Below are 17,833 nucleotides of genomic sequence, written 5' to 3'. Positions count from 1 at the left end.
TCATACTCAACATAAATATAAAAAAGTAAAAATATGTGGAACGATACATAGCCAATGAAGAAGGAAGACGAAAATACATGATCATGTTATATTCACTATAGTGTTCCATTTGATTAAAATCTCTTGCCACCACCACTTTACTTTCTCCGTTCATTTTTACTTACATATCTATTAAAAATAATTATTATCATGACTATATTATCATATTATAAGTAAAAGTGAAAATCTATTTTTGAAATAGTGGAATTAACATCAAAACTAATGATTCAATAGACTACATTGATACCCGTTCTTTTAGCAAAATTAGAAAGAAACTCCTTCATTGGAGGGTAAAACAATAATTAAAAAAAAACAAAGAAGAAATATCTTACCCAAATAATGTGACTATTTTCATATTTGTTTATTATTATTGTCTTTCCCACAACTTTTCGTCACTATTAACTCATGAAAATCGTAAGAAAAAATACGAGGGTGAATTTATGAATGATTTGCTACAATTTGTTCACCAACTCTTTCTTATGTGGTACCTCAAATTTTGTTGAACTTTGAACTTAATCATTGTTGCAAATAACCCAGAGATTATTTAAGAAGAAGAAGAGTAGAAAACTTTAAAAAATCTTAGTTTAAAAGTGAGAGGAAGACCCACTATTTATAGCTAACAAATAGTAGTATGAATAGGTGTTAATTGTGCCTTATCAGAAAAGTTACAACCTTTCTAGCTAAAAAGTCATTGCTCATCGGAAAAGTCACAACTTTTTGCAAAAGGTTGTCACAACTCATCGGAAAAGGTACAACCCTTTGGAAAAGTCACAACCCTTTGAAAAAATCACAACCCTTCAGAAAAGTCTCAACTCATAGAAAATGTCAAAATCCATCAAAAAGGTCACAACCCTTTGAAAAAATCTCAACTCTTCCGAAAAGTCACAACTCATCGAAAATGTCAAAACCCATCAAAAAAGTCACAACCCCTTGGAAAAGTCACAACTCTTTAATATAAAAGGGTATCTACTTTTAATATAATACAAATAATTAAATTAATAAATAAAATAAATTAAGTATTTTTAACTAGGGGTATTATAGTAATTTAACATTTAATTATATATATATATATATATATATATATATATGCTTATACACACAACATATAGAATCGAAGTGTATAAATAATGTATACTTAAACTGTATTAATAAACTAAATTAAATTAGATGGGTGAAAGTGTATATTTACATAAGTTTCCCGTTAATATACTTGTAAGTTGAATAAAGTTGTAACTGATTTAATTAGGAAGACTTATTATATTGGGAAAATTACGCGGTTAAGCAAACTTATACTACTTAATTACTCATCATAGCTATAGTTTGCTATAATTACCACTCACAACTAACATTATACATTAATTACGCGGGCTGACTTCGAGTTTGTATAAATAGTCACGTTGTATATGTATAATTCACCAGAATATACAAATACATATGTATAATATACAATTATCTAACCTTTATACATATACAATTCACCTCTCTCCCACTCTCTGCCCTCTCTCACTCGCCTCTCTCCTCCCTCTCCTAATCTCGCTTGCCATATATACAAATACATATGTATAATATACAATTATCTAACCTTTATACATATACAATTCACCTCTCTCCCACTCTCTGCCCTCTCTCACTCGCCTCTCTCCTCCCTCTCCTAATCTCGCTTGCCATATATACAAATACATATGTATAATATACAATTATGTAACCTATATACATATACAATTCACATTTCTCCCACTCTTTGCCCCCTCTCTCTCGCCTCTGTCCTCTCTCTCCCAGTCTCGCTCGCCTCTCTCCTCCATATAACATGTACCTACGAATTGTAATTATCAAACTATAGCTATGGAGAGTAATTAGGTTATTTTTGAGTGGCTATATGTGAAAGTTCCCCTGTTATATTACTCCCCTGTTTTCTCACTCAAGGCAGGTCGATCCATACAAGTAGGATGGGCCAAACTTTTCTTCAATGGACTAAACTTCGGCTGGCCTAATGAGTTATTGCTCATGGGCCTTATTTGGGCTAAGATATGCCATTTCCCATTTTCATCGGGTCAAAGTGCACAAATACGCGATTTGGGGACAATTCATAGAAATATATATCCACAGTGAGTAAGAGCTTGTTTGACATTGCTGTTGGGAGCCAGAAGCACTTATTTTGAGAAAAAAAATACTTTTTTTTAAAAAAAGTAGATGTTTCACAAAATTGTAAAAGTGTTTTTAAATAGAAGCAGAAGCAGTTTTCTTGTTGTTGGGAAGAAGTTAAAAAATTTCGCTTCTTAAAAAAAACAGAAGGAAGCAGAAGCAGAAAATTTTATATATATATATCTTATTACTTAATTAACATATCTCATATGTTTGGTTAAGTTCCATTTAATAATTTTATTTCTATATAACAAATTTTATTTTATTTTATTTATTATTTTACAAAATTAGAAAACAAGAAAAAGGCAACAACAATATTTTTGTAAGATTAGGAAAAAAAACATAACAATTAAAGATTTCTACCCTTCAAAAAATGTATAATATTGATTGAAAATTTGAATATGAACATTTTATTTTAATAAAAATTTAATTTAACTTTTTGTAATAGACGTTTAAACTAGTTTCTCTCTATAAAATCATCATAATATTAAAAGTACATTAATACTTGCCCTTAATAGTAATTTGACTCTCAAAAGCACTTTTTTAAAAAGATTAGTCAAACACAATTTACTTAGAAGAAACATTTTTCAAATGAATTAGTCAAACACAAATTGCTTTTTTTTCAAAGCACTTTTCTGAAAAGCTATTTTAAAAAAATGCTTATGAAAATAAGCAGTTTTTAGCAGTAATGCCAAACAGGCCCTAAATATTTAACTTGAGATATATATGCATATACTTCAAGTGAAAATAATTAAAATTCAGTCATATGAAAGTTCAGATGAAATGCTTGAATTCATTTTATTTTTTTTTAAAAAACATACATTCTTATTACTTTGTATATGTTTAATTAATTTAAAGAAATACTTTATCATTCCTAGAGTAATAGTTTTTGTTTTACCAATATATCTGCATTGGGGCCTGATTAAATTTAATTTGCGCAATGTGGACCCAATTTTAGACATGGCGCTCTCAACGGATTTTTCTTTCATCCTAATTAATTAAAGAGTGACCTCAATCATTCCATCACTATTCATGTTATCAACAAAAGGTTGGTTAAACACTTCTATTCTCCAAAGTAAAATATTTTGTTTATAAAATAAATATTTATGCATCCCAAAAACTTAACTAAACATGGTATAAATAAAGAATGTTAATAATTTAGTTGATTGACTATTTTTTTCTTAGGATTTGATTCCCACCCCCCAATTATTTTTTTAAAATAAAAAAAAGCACGTATAAATATCTCTAGTAAGTGGGGCCACTAGCTAGACAAATGTAATAAGCATCTCCTAATATTTTGGGACACGTGTGAATATCAATTGCCAGTAGTAGTTAGACGTCTTACCTGTTTGTCCAGCGCACGCGCATAATAAGCATTTAATCATGCGTTTGAAGCGACGCCCATTACCCATTTGTGTAACTGTATATGCACTTTCCCCGTTCAACCACGCGCCACCAACTTCCGCCGTTTCACACCGCTTATGCCTGAAGCATCGTGTTTCCGTGTTGGTAAAATTCAATTATTTTTTATTTCTCCAAAAAAAAAAAAAATTTATAAAGATAGTACGCGTCTTTGATTTTTCGGAAATTTGTGTGTTCTTGAACACATGATTTAACAAATAAAATCATATATTATATGGGTTTGGAACTTTTTTCGATGCAAGGCGATATTGAACGAGAGTTTTGGAGTTGGTTGCTGTTACTGCTTGAACTTCGAAGTGGATGGGCATGGGCCCATACGAATACCTCTTGTCATTTGGGAATTGGGATTCATAGGTTTTTTTTTTCTTCATTTCTATAGTTATCTCAAATATCTTAATTATGAGGTGATGTTAGAGTAAGAATAAAAAAAATTTAAACTCCTAACTAATGCTCTTTTCGTTCATTTTTACTTGTCAATTTAAATTATTTTTTACAAAAATAATTTATTACTTAATTCGTAATATACCTACATTATTAACTATAATTATTTTCAAATGCATAATTAGCCGACGAAGTCGTTTGCTTGGAGGTTGGACTTCAGTAGAGGTAGGTGGGGGAAAACAAAATAGAAATCATGACTTTTGAAATCGTTTGGTAGAATGTATTTAGTATGAAATAAGATATATCAGTAACGTTAAAATTATTTCTTATCCATTACTATTTGATGTATTAATAGATTCTTGTAGTGCTAATATCATAATTTGCTACGTACTAATATACACCCAAAAATACTAAATAGGATGTACAACTAAACTGAAATTCCTAACAAACAAAATTAAATAAACATAACTAATACAAATATTGTTTTCTCTAATACATCCTACCAAACTGTCACGATCTAGACTGTCGTGATTGACACCCACACTATCCCTCCGGCGGGAGAATTATTAACTACAACCCAACTACACAACTTAACGAAAGATAGGCATTTAAATATACGGAAGCAGGTTTAAATGTCTAAGAAAATTGGAGTTCCCATAAACTCCAAGGGTTCAACTAAAACAACAAACATAACTAATACGGAAGTTCAACCCCTAGAACCTGAAAGTCATTGTACCAAAACTCTAATTAACTAACAAGTCTAAGAAAAGGGGGCGCAGCCCCGAAAACTAAACAAAACACCCTAAACAAATAGTTTAAGTCCGAAAAGAGGGGACTTAAACAAGAGGGATCCGTGGTAGCCTGAAAGAATTGGCTCACCCTTGAATTCGGTCACGCTCAAAAGTCACCTAACTGAGGCCTGTCTGTAGCCGTCTAGAGATGTCATGTACTCAACAAAGAAAGAGCAAATGCACTATCAGTACACAACCACAGTGTACTGGTAGGATCACGCGGCTATCCCAGTAAGCACAACATATATCAGAATCACAACAAGGTAAACATGACATGTACTAAATATAAACACAATTATCATTTCAAGAGCATGCACAAATCCACATTCTCAACAACAAGTAAATATGACAATTCAATGGTCCTCTCATGGAACTCATACCCAAACTGTTAGTATACCAGAACGTGGTATTCGATCCCAATTAGTGTGCCGAACGTGACATCTGATCCCATATATGCGTCGGAACGTGGCACTCGATCCAAGTTAGTGTGTCGGATGTGACACCCGATCCAATATATGCGCTGGAACGTGGCACCCGATCCAAGTTAGTGTGTCGGAACGTGACACCCGATCCATTCAACACAACCACAATCACAATCACACTCATATGTACATTCTCATAATCATGCATGAGAATGAAGCAATTACCAACATATATTACACAAACAAGAAATCAAACCATTACCTACCTCGAAACCAAGCTTGAATCCCTCTAAGGGACTTGAATCTTCCCTTTCCGGATTCTTTCCGCTTGTTCGTGGTCTAAAAATAACAAATTAATGCAAGGATCAATAAACGAGGCCTAATTACCCGAATTACAAACAACATTATCAACCCTAGGCCAAACCCAAGATCCTAATACCCAATTTAGGGCATTTTCCACCGTTAGTTTTAGATCAAAACCCTCCCACAATGATAATCACCCATAAATCTAAGTTTTACGGATTGAAAAGCGGATTAGGGGAGTAAAATCCTTACCTTTAGTGCTAGAAGAGGTGGAAAACCTTCAAGAAATAACCTTGGGTCGTCTCTTAGCTCTCAAGAACGAAACTTGCAGAAAATAACGTTTTTGGGATTTAATCCCGACTTAAGTCGCGACTGGCCCGCTACAGCGGACACGGAGACAGAACGTCGGAATTAGAGTTTATAACCATTTCACAACACACATTCAACCCATGACATTCAAAAACTACCCGTTCACGCTAAGATCAGTTTCGGGAGTTCTACTCGCCCAAATTCAATTTCGTAAAGTCACACGATTTCCTTAACGCCTTGATTATCCACTCATGTCATCAAATTTATTATTAAATCTCTTATTCAATACCAGATTTCCCTAGACCTTACTGACTCAAATTTCATCTAAATCTGGACTAGGCTAGGAATTTCCAAGTTACTACTCAAACGTATTTTTTCCCCAATTCTTTCCCCATTGGCTTTTCCCTAACGACGGAATCAGGTCATTACACAAACGATCCCAGTATTTTAGGTATGTGAAGTAAGTGCCGTGATACAAGTTTCTCTGCAAGTCCGAAGTTGCAAAAGAAATTAACTCTGTAATGGCAATTGTAACCTCAAAGCAGAACGCATGATACAGCCATTTAACATAATCATCACTGAATAATACTTTGATACAAATACAATTGCTTCAACAAGAACTGCTTCCACTTTATGACGGACCGAAATGTTCAAAAAGGCAGACACATTATTTTCACTACCACTAAAGATACAATTTTATCAACTTCCACTTTACACGACACCCCGTAAGCAGTTCAACTCATCTCATAAGAAATGGATTCGCATATTAACTACTTGTACAGACGGAATTCTTAGGCATATAGTTATTACTTATGGTAAGTTCTCTGATAGTAAGAAATTCTAGTGATTTTTGAGGTATCAGTTGATGGTTGAAAACCAACGCTTGTTGATAGCGCCTTCGGTGTACTAGTGCACTTGAGTCTGCTAGACTTTCCTCTGGAAAAGAAGTGAGCCTAATAAAACAGCAATGCCTGTTATCGCGATTGTAAACAGAAGCCGCTTTCTGGAGAACTCTTGTGGCTGCCTTCTTGGTGGACCATGGTCTCTTTCGGCTGTGTGTGTGTTCCTTCAGAGAAACCAAAGAGCAACAAAATGAAAAAACGTATACCAGAGCTCTTGACATGCAACAGATAAGTTATGGTGTCAAAAGTTCAATTGATTGTTCAAGATTTGGTCCCCATTTACGGATTTGAGAGGAAATGGTGGAAATTCATTTCAAAACAAATGTACTACAAAAAGACTGCACTATAGTGAGTAAATATGAAATCGAACACACGCTCAGGCCTGGGAACTTTGAGTCTATGAATTTCATTCTACAGATGGTAAAAATCATGTTTCTTCACCTACTGTATTAGAACCTTCAGCATTGACCATTGCATGATTCCACAATTGCTTGTTTTCTTATTCACAATTTTACACTAAACACAGGTTTCTTATTTGATGCACTACTAAGATTAGTTAGTAATAACAAAGAATCTGAAGCCCCTATATCTCAATCTCAAATTCTGAATACAGAGATGTCAAGCTTGAGAGTGCAGAACCTAAACATGTGAGCCATCTGCTGTAAATGAGAGAACCGGAAAGACTTCCTCCTGATAGGTTCATCAAGTTTTTTTAAGGTTCATCAGTTATTCAAAGAGAGGATAAGGTTGATTAAGGGTAAAAAAAAACTTTTAGCTTGCTGATTTTCTGGGTCTTTAGCTGGTTGAATTGCACATATGCTGACCAATCTATGTTTTAATTCAATGCCATGGATCATTTTAAGGGCCATCCACATACTAACAGAGGTTGAAATAGTTATTTGAGAGTTGAAATATGTCAATGGGTGATACCGTCAAAAATATTAGAAAGAGAAAATTTAGCATTGGGTAGCTGAAGAAAAGACAAAAACTTCTTCAATCAATTTAGAGAAGAAAGATGAAATCACGGAAAAAGATGAAGCTGTTATGAATCAGAAAAAAAAGAAGTAAACAAATTCAAATGCAAGGTTTGGACACTTTGGAGTCTGTCTTTAAGTGATTGTTAAGTAAAAAGTCTATACATTTTTATATCTTCAGTCATTAACCTTAATACATCATGGAGGGGATTTACATACTGGCTATTGTACCAATAAAATAGGAACACATTTAGGTCCCAAAAAAAATAGACAATAAGAATGCCAGGGAATAGCATGTTCGCAATGGGAGTGGAACTTGATCTAAAGAATATACCAACAATGGATCTTACATATCAATATTATAAAAGACCTCGATAAGAGAATATCTGTAAAAAGCCATTTAAGCATATAGGTCTTTAATACCTGGAAGATTCTGCAACATTATTTATGATTCCATTGCATCTACTCTCATGAACATCTCTTTCTCGGAGTCTAATATATCTGCTACAAAGATGACATAATTCTGTCCGGTTCCCACATACTTCCTGGGGTCAAGGCAGTGTAAATATCACACTAATGAGCAAGATGCTAAATTCTAATCACTCTTGAAGATACAAAACATGAAATGATACCAGAACTTTGATATTTCTTATTACCTGATGCTCAAATAGATCAATTGCAGGCAAAGGAAACTCGCAATATTCGCACGTCACAATCCTTTTTGGGCAATTTTCACCTCTATGAACAGCTAAAATCTCACGTTCCATTGTCTCGCTACACAAAGAACATGCAACCTAAAAATAAACAAGCACAGTAATAACATCAAAAGGTATAGTTTGGCCTACAGATTTTCCATCTAAACTACAAAAAAGAGAGAACTGAATATTATCCCCTGCCCCACGGCAACCACAACCTGCTCTCTCTCAATAAAAACTGAATGGAGAAAAGGTGAGAGAACATTTAAACAATATCTTCTACATATGTATCCTAAGGGAGGAAGAAAAACTTTAACCTAAATCCAGTACTCTTAGAGATGGTTCTCCATTTCAATATCCCTATTACTTATCCGTTGGTAATACTTGAATAGGAAAGGCACGAGCCAAAACATCTTGGGTCCTATTACTTATCCGTTGGTAATCCTTGAATAGGAAAGGCACGAGCCAAAACATCTTGGGTCCTATTACTTATCCGTTGGTAATCCTTGAATAGGAAAGGCACGAGCCAAAACATCTTGGGTCCTATTACTTATCCGTTGGTAATCCTTGAATAGGAAAGGCACGAGCCAAAACATCTTGGGTCCTATTACTTATCCGTTGGTAATACTTGAATAGGAAAGGCACGAGCCAAAACATCTTGGGTCCTATTACTTATCCGTTGGTAATCCTTGAATAGGAAAGGCACGAGCCAAAACATCTTGGGTCCTATTACTTATCCGTTGGTAATACTTGAATAGGAAAGGCACGAGCCAAAACATCTTGGGTCCTATTACTTATCCGTTGGTAATACTTGAATAGGAAAGGCACGAGCCAAAACATCTTGGGTTCTCTAAAGCCCTACTACCTCTTGTTTGTTCAATAGTTGCTAGCTGTTTGTTCTTAAAGCAAAATTTTTGAAGATATATTCCGCTAAAAGTTAAATCTAACATTAACATCACATGTTGTAAGCAAAAAGACAATAAAATAATACTTGTTCGATTGCTCTGCAGGCCTTAATACCTCTAAATTGTGTGGTAGATTTTAGCAGTCCATTCTCAAGGCAAATTTTCAAAGACATATTCAACTAGTTGAAGCTTAACGTCGCTTGTTGTAAGCAAGAAGACAAAAAAAAAATACTTGCTATGCAGGCTTAGCACTGTAAACTATTAACAGTCTGAGTAAGTTTGATACATGCCCACTGTGAGGAATCATTTTGGTTTCACCGATGGCAGATCATTCAAAAGCTTGAGATTTTGCTGTGGGTAGGGGCTGCTCAAGTGCTCAATGGTAAATGCTGTTTACCCCTCCCTGTTCATGTTGTTTAGCACTACTCAAAACCTCCTAAATCGTTTATAAAAAAATCTAGAATGGATCACATGCAACACACTATCGCGTCCATGCTCTATACAGAAAATTCAGTTGCAAGGACTATCATCAAAACAAAAATGAAGAAGGCCCAAGGAAACCTATGTACTCAGTTGATTATAGAGACAGCAATTGAAATCAACAGGCAAATTCAGTTTTTTATTTATTTTGATAAAAAACAGGCAAATGCACATTGATAACTTGAAAAGCTAGGATTAATTAGAGTAGAGTAGACTAATTGAGCAGCGGAAGACCGCACTCATCAAGCTTGTTTTTTTAGTCAGTTCCAGTGAAGATAATTATACACCCTCTTATGCTATTCCAGCTTGTAACTCAACTATCTGAGGACATGTGGCGTATGAAAACTAGTGAGTTCTTAACCACATCACCTAAGAGCAAATACTTATTATCCAACATCTTCAGATTCCATAAATTACACCATGAAGTAGATACTTCTTGTTTTTTCTAACTTATAGATTCTACAACTACTGATTCCAAAAGGAATGAGATAGTGAAACATGTGGGCTAATGCTTGATACATCATACATCTATTCATATTTATAAACACATATTTCTAGTTGTATTCTTCTTCTTTATTTTAAACTTGTATGGTTTATTATTGGTAATTGCAAAAAAACTGACAGGGAAAAAACCCTTGTTCTAAACAACCAAGGGCCACCTGCTCACGATTCAGAACTCGGTTGATAATGGCCCCACCACTCTACCCTTCTCCACTTAAGACCAGGATTTAGTCTGTGACACAATTAGAAATTGTGTCGTGTGCTTAAGCTATACATTGTGTGTGTGGTGCTCTTACCATCAAAGCAAAGCCCTGGGGCAAAATTATAGATGTCGGAATAAACATAAATATATAAAGAGAGCCTACACTACTCGTGCAATTTTTATTTTTGCAAACATGTTCTGAAACACAATTTTCCTTGAGCTGAGGGTTTACCGGAAACAACCTCTCTACCCCTACAAAGGTAGGGGTCCCTCCCTAGGATACACTGGGTATGTTGTAGTTGTATAAAAAGGGAACCCACATTATACATGTTTACAAATATATATATATAGATAGATAAAATGATGTACAAATCCATTCAGCTAAACAGTATCTACATGATCAGCAAATGGATTGTACGTGAACTAACGAATGCAGACATCTATCTTCAAATGAGTAACATCTATTGGGATCACAAAATATAATCATATTCCTAGTTGTGCACTCCTTGCACAAAAAAATCGAGAATAAGTAAAGAGATAACAAGAAAATAATCTTTTTTCCTATAGTAGGATTACTACCCAATCCCATCACTGACAAAGTGTATAAGAGGTCAGACGAATAAGGTCACTTACCGGAGCATGAGTGCTCAAGAAATGTTCCTCTGCAAACTTTCTAGGAACCATATCCTCACAGATTTTACATTTTTCAAGATTCCGGGAGCAGTGAGCAAAATGAAGATCGAGATTGGTGGAAGGAATTGCTCTGTCACTGTAAATATCACCATTCAAACCAACAGGTGCCGCAATGTCAGAAGTAAACAGAAGGATCAACAGTCAAACAACCGAACATAAAACAAACATGATGCTAGTAACCATGCATAAATAACAATATTGCCAGAAAACTACATTTATTAAAGAATCTTGTCAATTGATTTCTTTTATTGCTTAAATTACATTTTAGTCTTTTAAAGCATGGATTCTTCATTTCCAGTAGAGAAACAGAACCATTCTTCGTTGCAGAATCAAATATAAAAGAGTAAAATTGACTAATAAAAAGTCACATTAATCCACTAAGCTGAAAGAAACAATCAAACTGATGCTAATATAGGACAGTTAAAAATAGTCATAGAAACAGCAACTTTCCAGTAGTATAATTTTCGTAATCTAGCTAACAACTTCAACAATTAATACACCTTTCTCCTTCCGAGCTAAATTATATCCAGAAACAAACATCTTTCGAATTAAACTTCCAATAATTCATCAAACAAACACAAAAACGAAAAAAAAAATGAAAATTCAAATAAAATTACCAGTGACTGCAGATGCTAGTGGCTTGATCAGAAACTACAGCCATTACTCCGCCCCAAAAAGATCCACGAAAATCTCTCCCTTTGAATTAAAATCTATAACAAATGGGAAATTAGCAAAATTGAATTATTAAGAAGCAAATATGAAGAAAATTAATTAATTAAAGACAGAAAATGGAGTTAGGTAAGCGAATTGGGAATCAAAATTAGGTAAAATCAATTTCTAATTGGTGACAAATTGAAACCAAAAAAAATGAAGATTTTATTATGGTTGAATTAGAAAAAACAACCTAAGATTCTCCGAATTGGATTTATCGAAAGGATCAATAGATTGATCTGAGAATTGTATCCCTTTTTGTTGGATTGAAGAGAGAGAGACTGTTGGTCTCTCTTTAGCTAAGAAAAATGGAGTCCACTTTGACGACGATTTTGTTCCTTTTACTTACCGGGTCGGACTCCGATGATTGATAAAGTTTCTCGGTTTCTCACGCTCCTTTGCTGCGCGTGCATATGCAGTCAATGATGGGCTTAATTGGGCTGATGAGTATTATTGGGCTTATGTTATGGGCTAATTCGGGTTAGTTTGATCAGTTTTGGATTTGGTCCCAGGCCCAAGTTGAGGGGAGTGAGCTCCATTATATTACACCTTAGAAATGGGTGGTTTTGACCTCTGTTTTTTTGTGGCAAAACTTTCAAGGTTAAAAGTTAAAATTTATTAAACGTAAAGTTTTTTTTTCATAAAGTAAGAAAGATCAAGATCATCTACCTACAAAACACTCAGATCTTGTGCTAAGTTTTGCATGTCGAGGCATGCACAAGAAGGGGCTTCTAATTAACTGCGTTAGTTACCACCAAAGGATGTGGTGCAATGGATGAGGTTGTTCCTCTGTTAATTGTAGGTTCTGAGTTCAAGCCAATTGAGTATGAAAAAAAAAATCCTTTATAGGGAATGTTTCTCGCCGAATAGGGCCCTACACGATACGAATCCAAATTAGTTGGGAGTACTGAACGCCGAATGAAAAACAAAAAAAATGTGTTGAGTTTTTGTTTTTATTTTTATTTTGAAGTTCTGTTTTTATATGATTCCCTTAGCTTGAAGAAACAAAAAGTAATTAAGAGTGTTTGGTTTTCCAATTTTCTCATATTAGTTACATTAAAATGAGAACATATATAACTTCGTTGATGGGAGTAGAATACATAAATTCCGTAAATGATATTTCATTCCTAACTATCTTTTAACATATCTTGTCTCCTAAATGTTTATTTAATTTATATATAAATATTTTTAAAATAATATTTTTTATTTACTTATCAACACTAAAAAATAAGTTAAAGCTACTTACTTTCTAGGGGGGTAAATACAGCATCCTAAGTTTTGTCTACACACGATATACCAACAACTAACAAGACATCCATTAAGACTTGTCCAAATTACTTTTCTCATCCATTGTCAATTTCATTGTTCCATTGGCATGACACAATTAAAAAAATAGAAGAAATAGAGTGACCGACATATAATACAATAAATCATGGAAAATTCAAACCTAAACTAATAAATTACGACTCTTAATTTTTGTCAATTGATCTTCTAGAAACTCCAACCGCTCCTTGCCCAATTCTCCAAGTACTAATTTTTTTCTCACTTATTGTCCGATATTTATTTTGGAGCCGATAAGAAAATTCTGATTTGAAAGAAAACGCTCTCAATAAAGACGATTCCGTAGTATTTCATATTCACTAATAATAAAATTGTTAATTGTGCAACTTGCATTATAATTTATAAATTTGCACTACTGGCCTACTCCAACTTGCTGCCTTGCTGGTCATATGTTTCTTTTTAAAAAGTTCCGGATTTCTGGTCAATTAATATAGGAGGAAAAAGGGAGAACATGCGTTAGCTATTAAGAAATTGAGTACGTATTTTATTTTGCATAAAGATAAACAAATACGACAAAAAATTAATTTATAGGCCACCGCCACACCATGATTATCTTTCCCTTTTCAATAAAATACAGCACATAGTGATGTATTGATAAATAATCGATCAATTGCTCTATATCAATAGGGCACGCCATGCTATTCTTTTTTGCCTATGCCTACTCTCCGACCTGATTTAAGGATATTTTTTATCCTTTTTCATATCCGCAATAAAAGTCACTCCCATTTCGTTCCAAAATTTAACATGCTATAGCATTTTACTACGACATATAAGTAGATCCTTCGAGGGGACAATGACTTCCTAAGCAAGCAAAAATGAACGGCTCCAATGAATCTTAAATTTGACCTATTGAAGGTATATCATGATAGGAAGAGAGAATCACTTTCTTGGTCTTGATATCCGTGCCCATATGATTTGGCTGATGATTGACACTTGTCCATCCTTTTTAGTTGGAGGTGAAATAAAGCTCCCTTAATTTTCTCTTAACACCTTCATTGGATGATACAAAAGCAAGAAGTATCTTGACTGGTCCAAGAAATCTTCACGTGGGAGTCAACCAACTAGACATTACTAGTTCCTAAAACAAGATAATCATAATTATCAATCCCCCACCCTTCAAAGTTCTTGTTATAGCTATCAAACAATTTTGAACTGATATTATTACATTATATTTTGGCCACCTGATATAGATAATTAAGAGGTCGTTTGGTAGAGTTTATAAAAATAATGTTAAATAGAGTGTATTAGTAATGCATGCACATTAGTTATACATAGATTGTATTTATGCATTGTTTGATTTGATGCATTAAAAATAGAATGCATTGCATTAAAAAATTATTTTCAAAGATACTCTTCACTATATGATGGAAAAGATATATAAAAAAAAAAGGTATTGAGGGGCAATTGAGTCTTTAATTGAGTTAATGCATGCATTAAACCATTGCATTGCTACTACCTAGAAATCCATGGTATTAGCAATGCACACCTTAATACACAATAGAGTGTATAAGTAATGCAAGCAATAATTATACATAGGTTGGAAATGAGTACCAAACAATAATACACAAGGCTAATACATGCATTATTTTTCCTAATACACTCTACCAAACGACTCCTAATGAGTGTAAGGAACTCAAAGATATGCTTATAATTTTATTTTACAAGCTTTTATATATATATATATCTTGCTCCTACAAATACAATCCATATATAGTTGATAGTTCTAATCCCTCCAATAAGAAAAAGGTAAAGTAAAAGATAATAATGAAACCTAGGAAAAAAGTTGGATCATAAAATATTTAAGCATGCTTGATATTTGACAAATTGATGGAAACATGAATATTATATTATGATGATTTGACTATGAAATGACAACTTTTCACGTGAAATCAGATCTCTAAACTTCGTTAATCACAACTATTACCATTTAATAACTTTATTGTTATCGTGTCATACTGATACAGTACTTAGGTAAGTTTTTCAATAAAATAACATTCATGATATTGTTATGTCATACATTTAAAACTTTAATTATTTGCAAGGTCGTTATTGCTGATGAAATATTTTTTTATTATCAAGGACATTGTTGCTGACGGAATACTCTTTTATGAGACTTATTAACATAAAATACGTTTAGTTTGAATATTTTATGTATTGATCACCACTTTTTTGGAGTGATATTTTCTGTTTTTGCCTTTTTAATTATCTCTTAGTTAATTTTTCTTCTTCTTTAATCCCACTGTGTGTTGGAGATAGAGAAAGAAGATAAACATGAGGAGACAAACAAAAGACATTTTCCATGGAAATTAGGAGTTTTAATTTCCATATTTGGTAACCTTTCTTAATCCAAATACAGATCACATGTTGGACAATTGACAAGTGGGATCTCACTTAAATCGTTTTCTTAAATTCCTAGATTGTTATTCCCTAAAATATCATGTTTGATGAATAAACATATATAGATATGAAAAAAAAAGGAAATTAGAAGAAAAAGGTAAATGGTATATATTGTATTTTAATATCCTCTGTTCAAAGTAACAAATCAGAAAGTGGAGGAAATATCCTCTTATAGGCAATTGATTTAATCAGAAGACTGACTGAAAAAATAATAGTAATAATAATAATAATAATAATCAGAAGACTGACCCAAAATGACGATGGCCAAGCCTCATTATATTTAAATTATATATGTTGATAAATTAAATATTTTATAGTATTAGTATAATTTAGTACCCCCTCCGATTCGTCCCAATTTATGAAGTTAAGTTTAATTTTTTGAAAATCAACTTGACTGATATTTGAAGCTTAATTAACTGAATTAGATCAACATACTCAATATTTTAAAATTAAATTCTAGATATTCAGAAATTATATAAAAAAATATGATATGTTACAATTTTTTCATGTCAATATAATTAAAAGTATATCATAAATACTTGTCAAGCTTCAATTAATTTGAATCTCGAAAAGCAAAAAATATCTCATAAATTGAAATAGAAAAAATGTTTGGTACAAGTAACAAGTTAATTAGCTGTCGTCTTTTTTCTTTTCATCAATTAATGTTTAGTATTATAAAAAAAAATTGCTTAAAATTAAAATTATATAAGTGACATGTAGATTATGTTATTTCTATTTTATTTAATAATGATGCATAAACCTTAAACTCGGTGTATGAATATCTCCTTCTTGGATGCTCAATTCTCCAACTACCAATTCTGATAAATTAATTAAGTTGCATTATTAGTATCATGTGCATACCTCCACTTGTAGCATGAAAATAAGTATTACTATCCAAAAATATAGTACTAATTAACAATCAAAAGAATAGTACTTTATAGGATACCCCATGACTAACTTTCTTAATTTAGAGCTGTAACATGATTCATGATTATGACTACTAGATAGTAACTTTATTTATTGATATGTTTTCAATTAACAATCCTAATTGGACAAGTTGTAGAGTATGGATGACTGCATTTTCCTCTATGTATTATATATAGAAGATATCTAAAAACATGTATGTGACTAAAAGTAGTTGAAAAGTATCAAAGTATTGGGGGGCAAAATTAGGCGTCAAGTTGAATTTAGTATAAATAAACAATATAATTATGTATTTAGATAAAAGTCGTTGAAGTTATTTACTAAAACTATAAGTTTAAGAGTATTTTTACATGAATAAGGACGAATGACGAAGTAGAAATAAAGAAAGAGAGTTAGGAATTCTATTTTGGAAAGGATATTTTGGGGATTATAAAAAAATATTTCGGATAAAATAGTAAGTGATTCGATCAAACTAAAAATATTTATAAATTTAAAATTCATAAGTTTGGAGTGATCGTAACTTATGACTCTTTCCGGTCCTCAGTGCGTGAACACTCAATACTATTTGATTTCGAGTTATGAACAATCTATCTGGAGTCCCAACATTGAATGTCTGACTCTAATATCATGTTAAATAATTTTTGGGACAAACTCAACTCGAACACTAACTCAAGGAGAGAGAATTATTTAAGTCATATATTAATAAAGCCAGGACCCATCCATCACAGATGTCGGTGAAGTCTTCTCATCACAAGTTCATTCAATTCTTGTTTCACATGATGTTGGACTTGCATATAATTAGGACAACTCCAATTGACAGGTTTGGACATGTAGGGTTGTTAGAATTATTCCCCGTTGATATATAGGTGAAGGCAATTTGTCCTCCTTATGTGATTTTATACAAGTACGGAGTCAATAGGGTAAAAAAAAAAATTGTCAAAAATTTCAAAAAGGCACATTAATTTTTTTTTAACTAAAAGGGCAAAATCGCTCTTGACGAAGCGATTTTATTCTGACAAAATTGACGCCGTTACTTCGTTAAAAAACACAAAAATCACTGCCCCACCAGCGATTTCGTCCAAAAAAAAAATCTTTAAAATCACTATTGTGGCTGCGATTTTGTGAATTATGTTTTTTAACAATGCTGCCCCAGCAGCGTTTTTCTCAAAAAAATAATAATATTTTTAAAAAAAATGAAATAGCTTCTATAGCAGTGATTTTCTTTAAAAAGTTGAAAGAATTTTTTTAAATTAAAAATCGCTTTTCCAGGCAGCGATTTCCTTAAAAAAAAAAATTACT

General features: G+C 32.8%; 2 protein-coding genes across 2 annotated transcripts in view; both read right to left on the bottom strand.

The window, feature by feature from the left end:
• LOC102595358 (rhamnogalacturonate lyase-like) overlaps window positions 1-3,926 on the bottom strand; it is an 11,370-nt gene extending 7,444 nt beyond the window's left edge. Inside the window, exon 1 of the mRNA XM_006337962.2 lies at window positions 3,527-3,926. Within this exon, the coding sequence (XP_006338024.1) occupies window positions 3,527-3,593 (67 nt within the window). The 5' untranslated portion in view covers window positions 3,594-3,926. The remainder of the gene's footprint in view (window positions 1-3,526) is intronic.
• A 2,488-nt stretch (window positions 3,927-6,414) lies between these two features.
• Window positions 6,415-12,248, bottom strand: LOC102595035 (TRAF-type zinc finger domain-containing protein 1-like). The gene is made up of 6 exons (XM_006337961.1): window positions 12,066-12,248; window positions 11,779-11,871; window positions 11,102-11,237; window positions 8,342-8,479; window positions 8,109-8,230; window positions 6,415-6,875 (listed from the first exon to the last, which is right to left on the bottom strand). Exons 2-6 carry the CDS (start codon window positions 11,820-11,822, stop codon window positions 6,734-6,736), a joined length of 582 nt encoding a protein of 193 aa, XP_006338023.1. The 5' UTR covers window positions 11,823-11,871; window positions 12,066-12,248; the 3' UTR covers window positions 6,415-6,733.
• Between the last annotated feature and the right edge of the window lie 5,585 nt (window positions 12,249-17,833).

This window comes from Solanum tuberosum, unplaced genomic scaffold, assembly GCF_000226075.1.
Source record: "Solanum tuberosum cultivar DM 1-3 516 R44 unplaced genomic scaffold, SolTub_3.0 scf00002, whole genome shotgun sequence".
NCBI lineage: Eukaryota > Viridiplantae > Streptophyta > Magnoliopsida > Solanales > Solanaceae > Solanum > Solanum tuberosum.
Note: the sequence above shows the minus strand (reverse complement) of the source record. Positions and strands in the feature narration are given on the sequence as shown.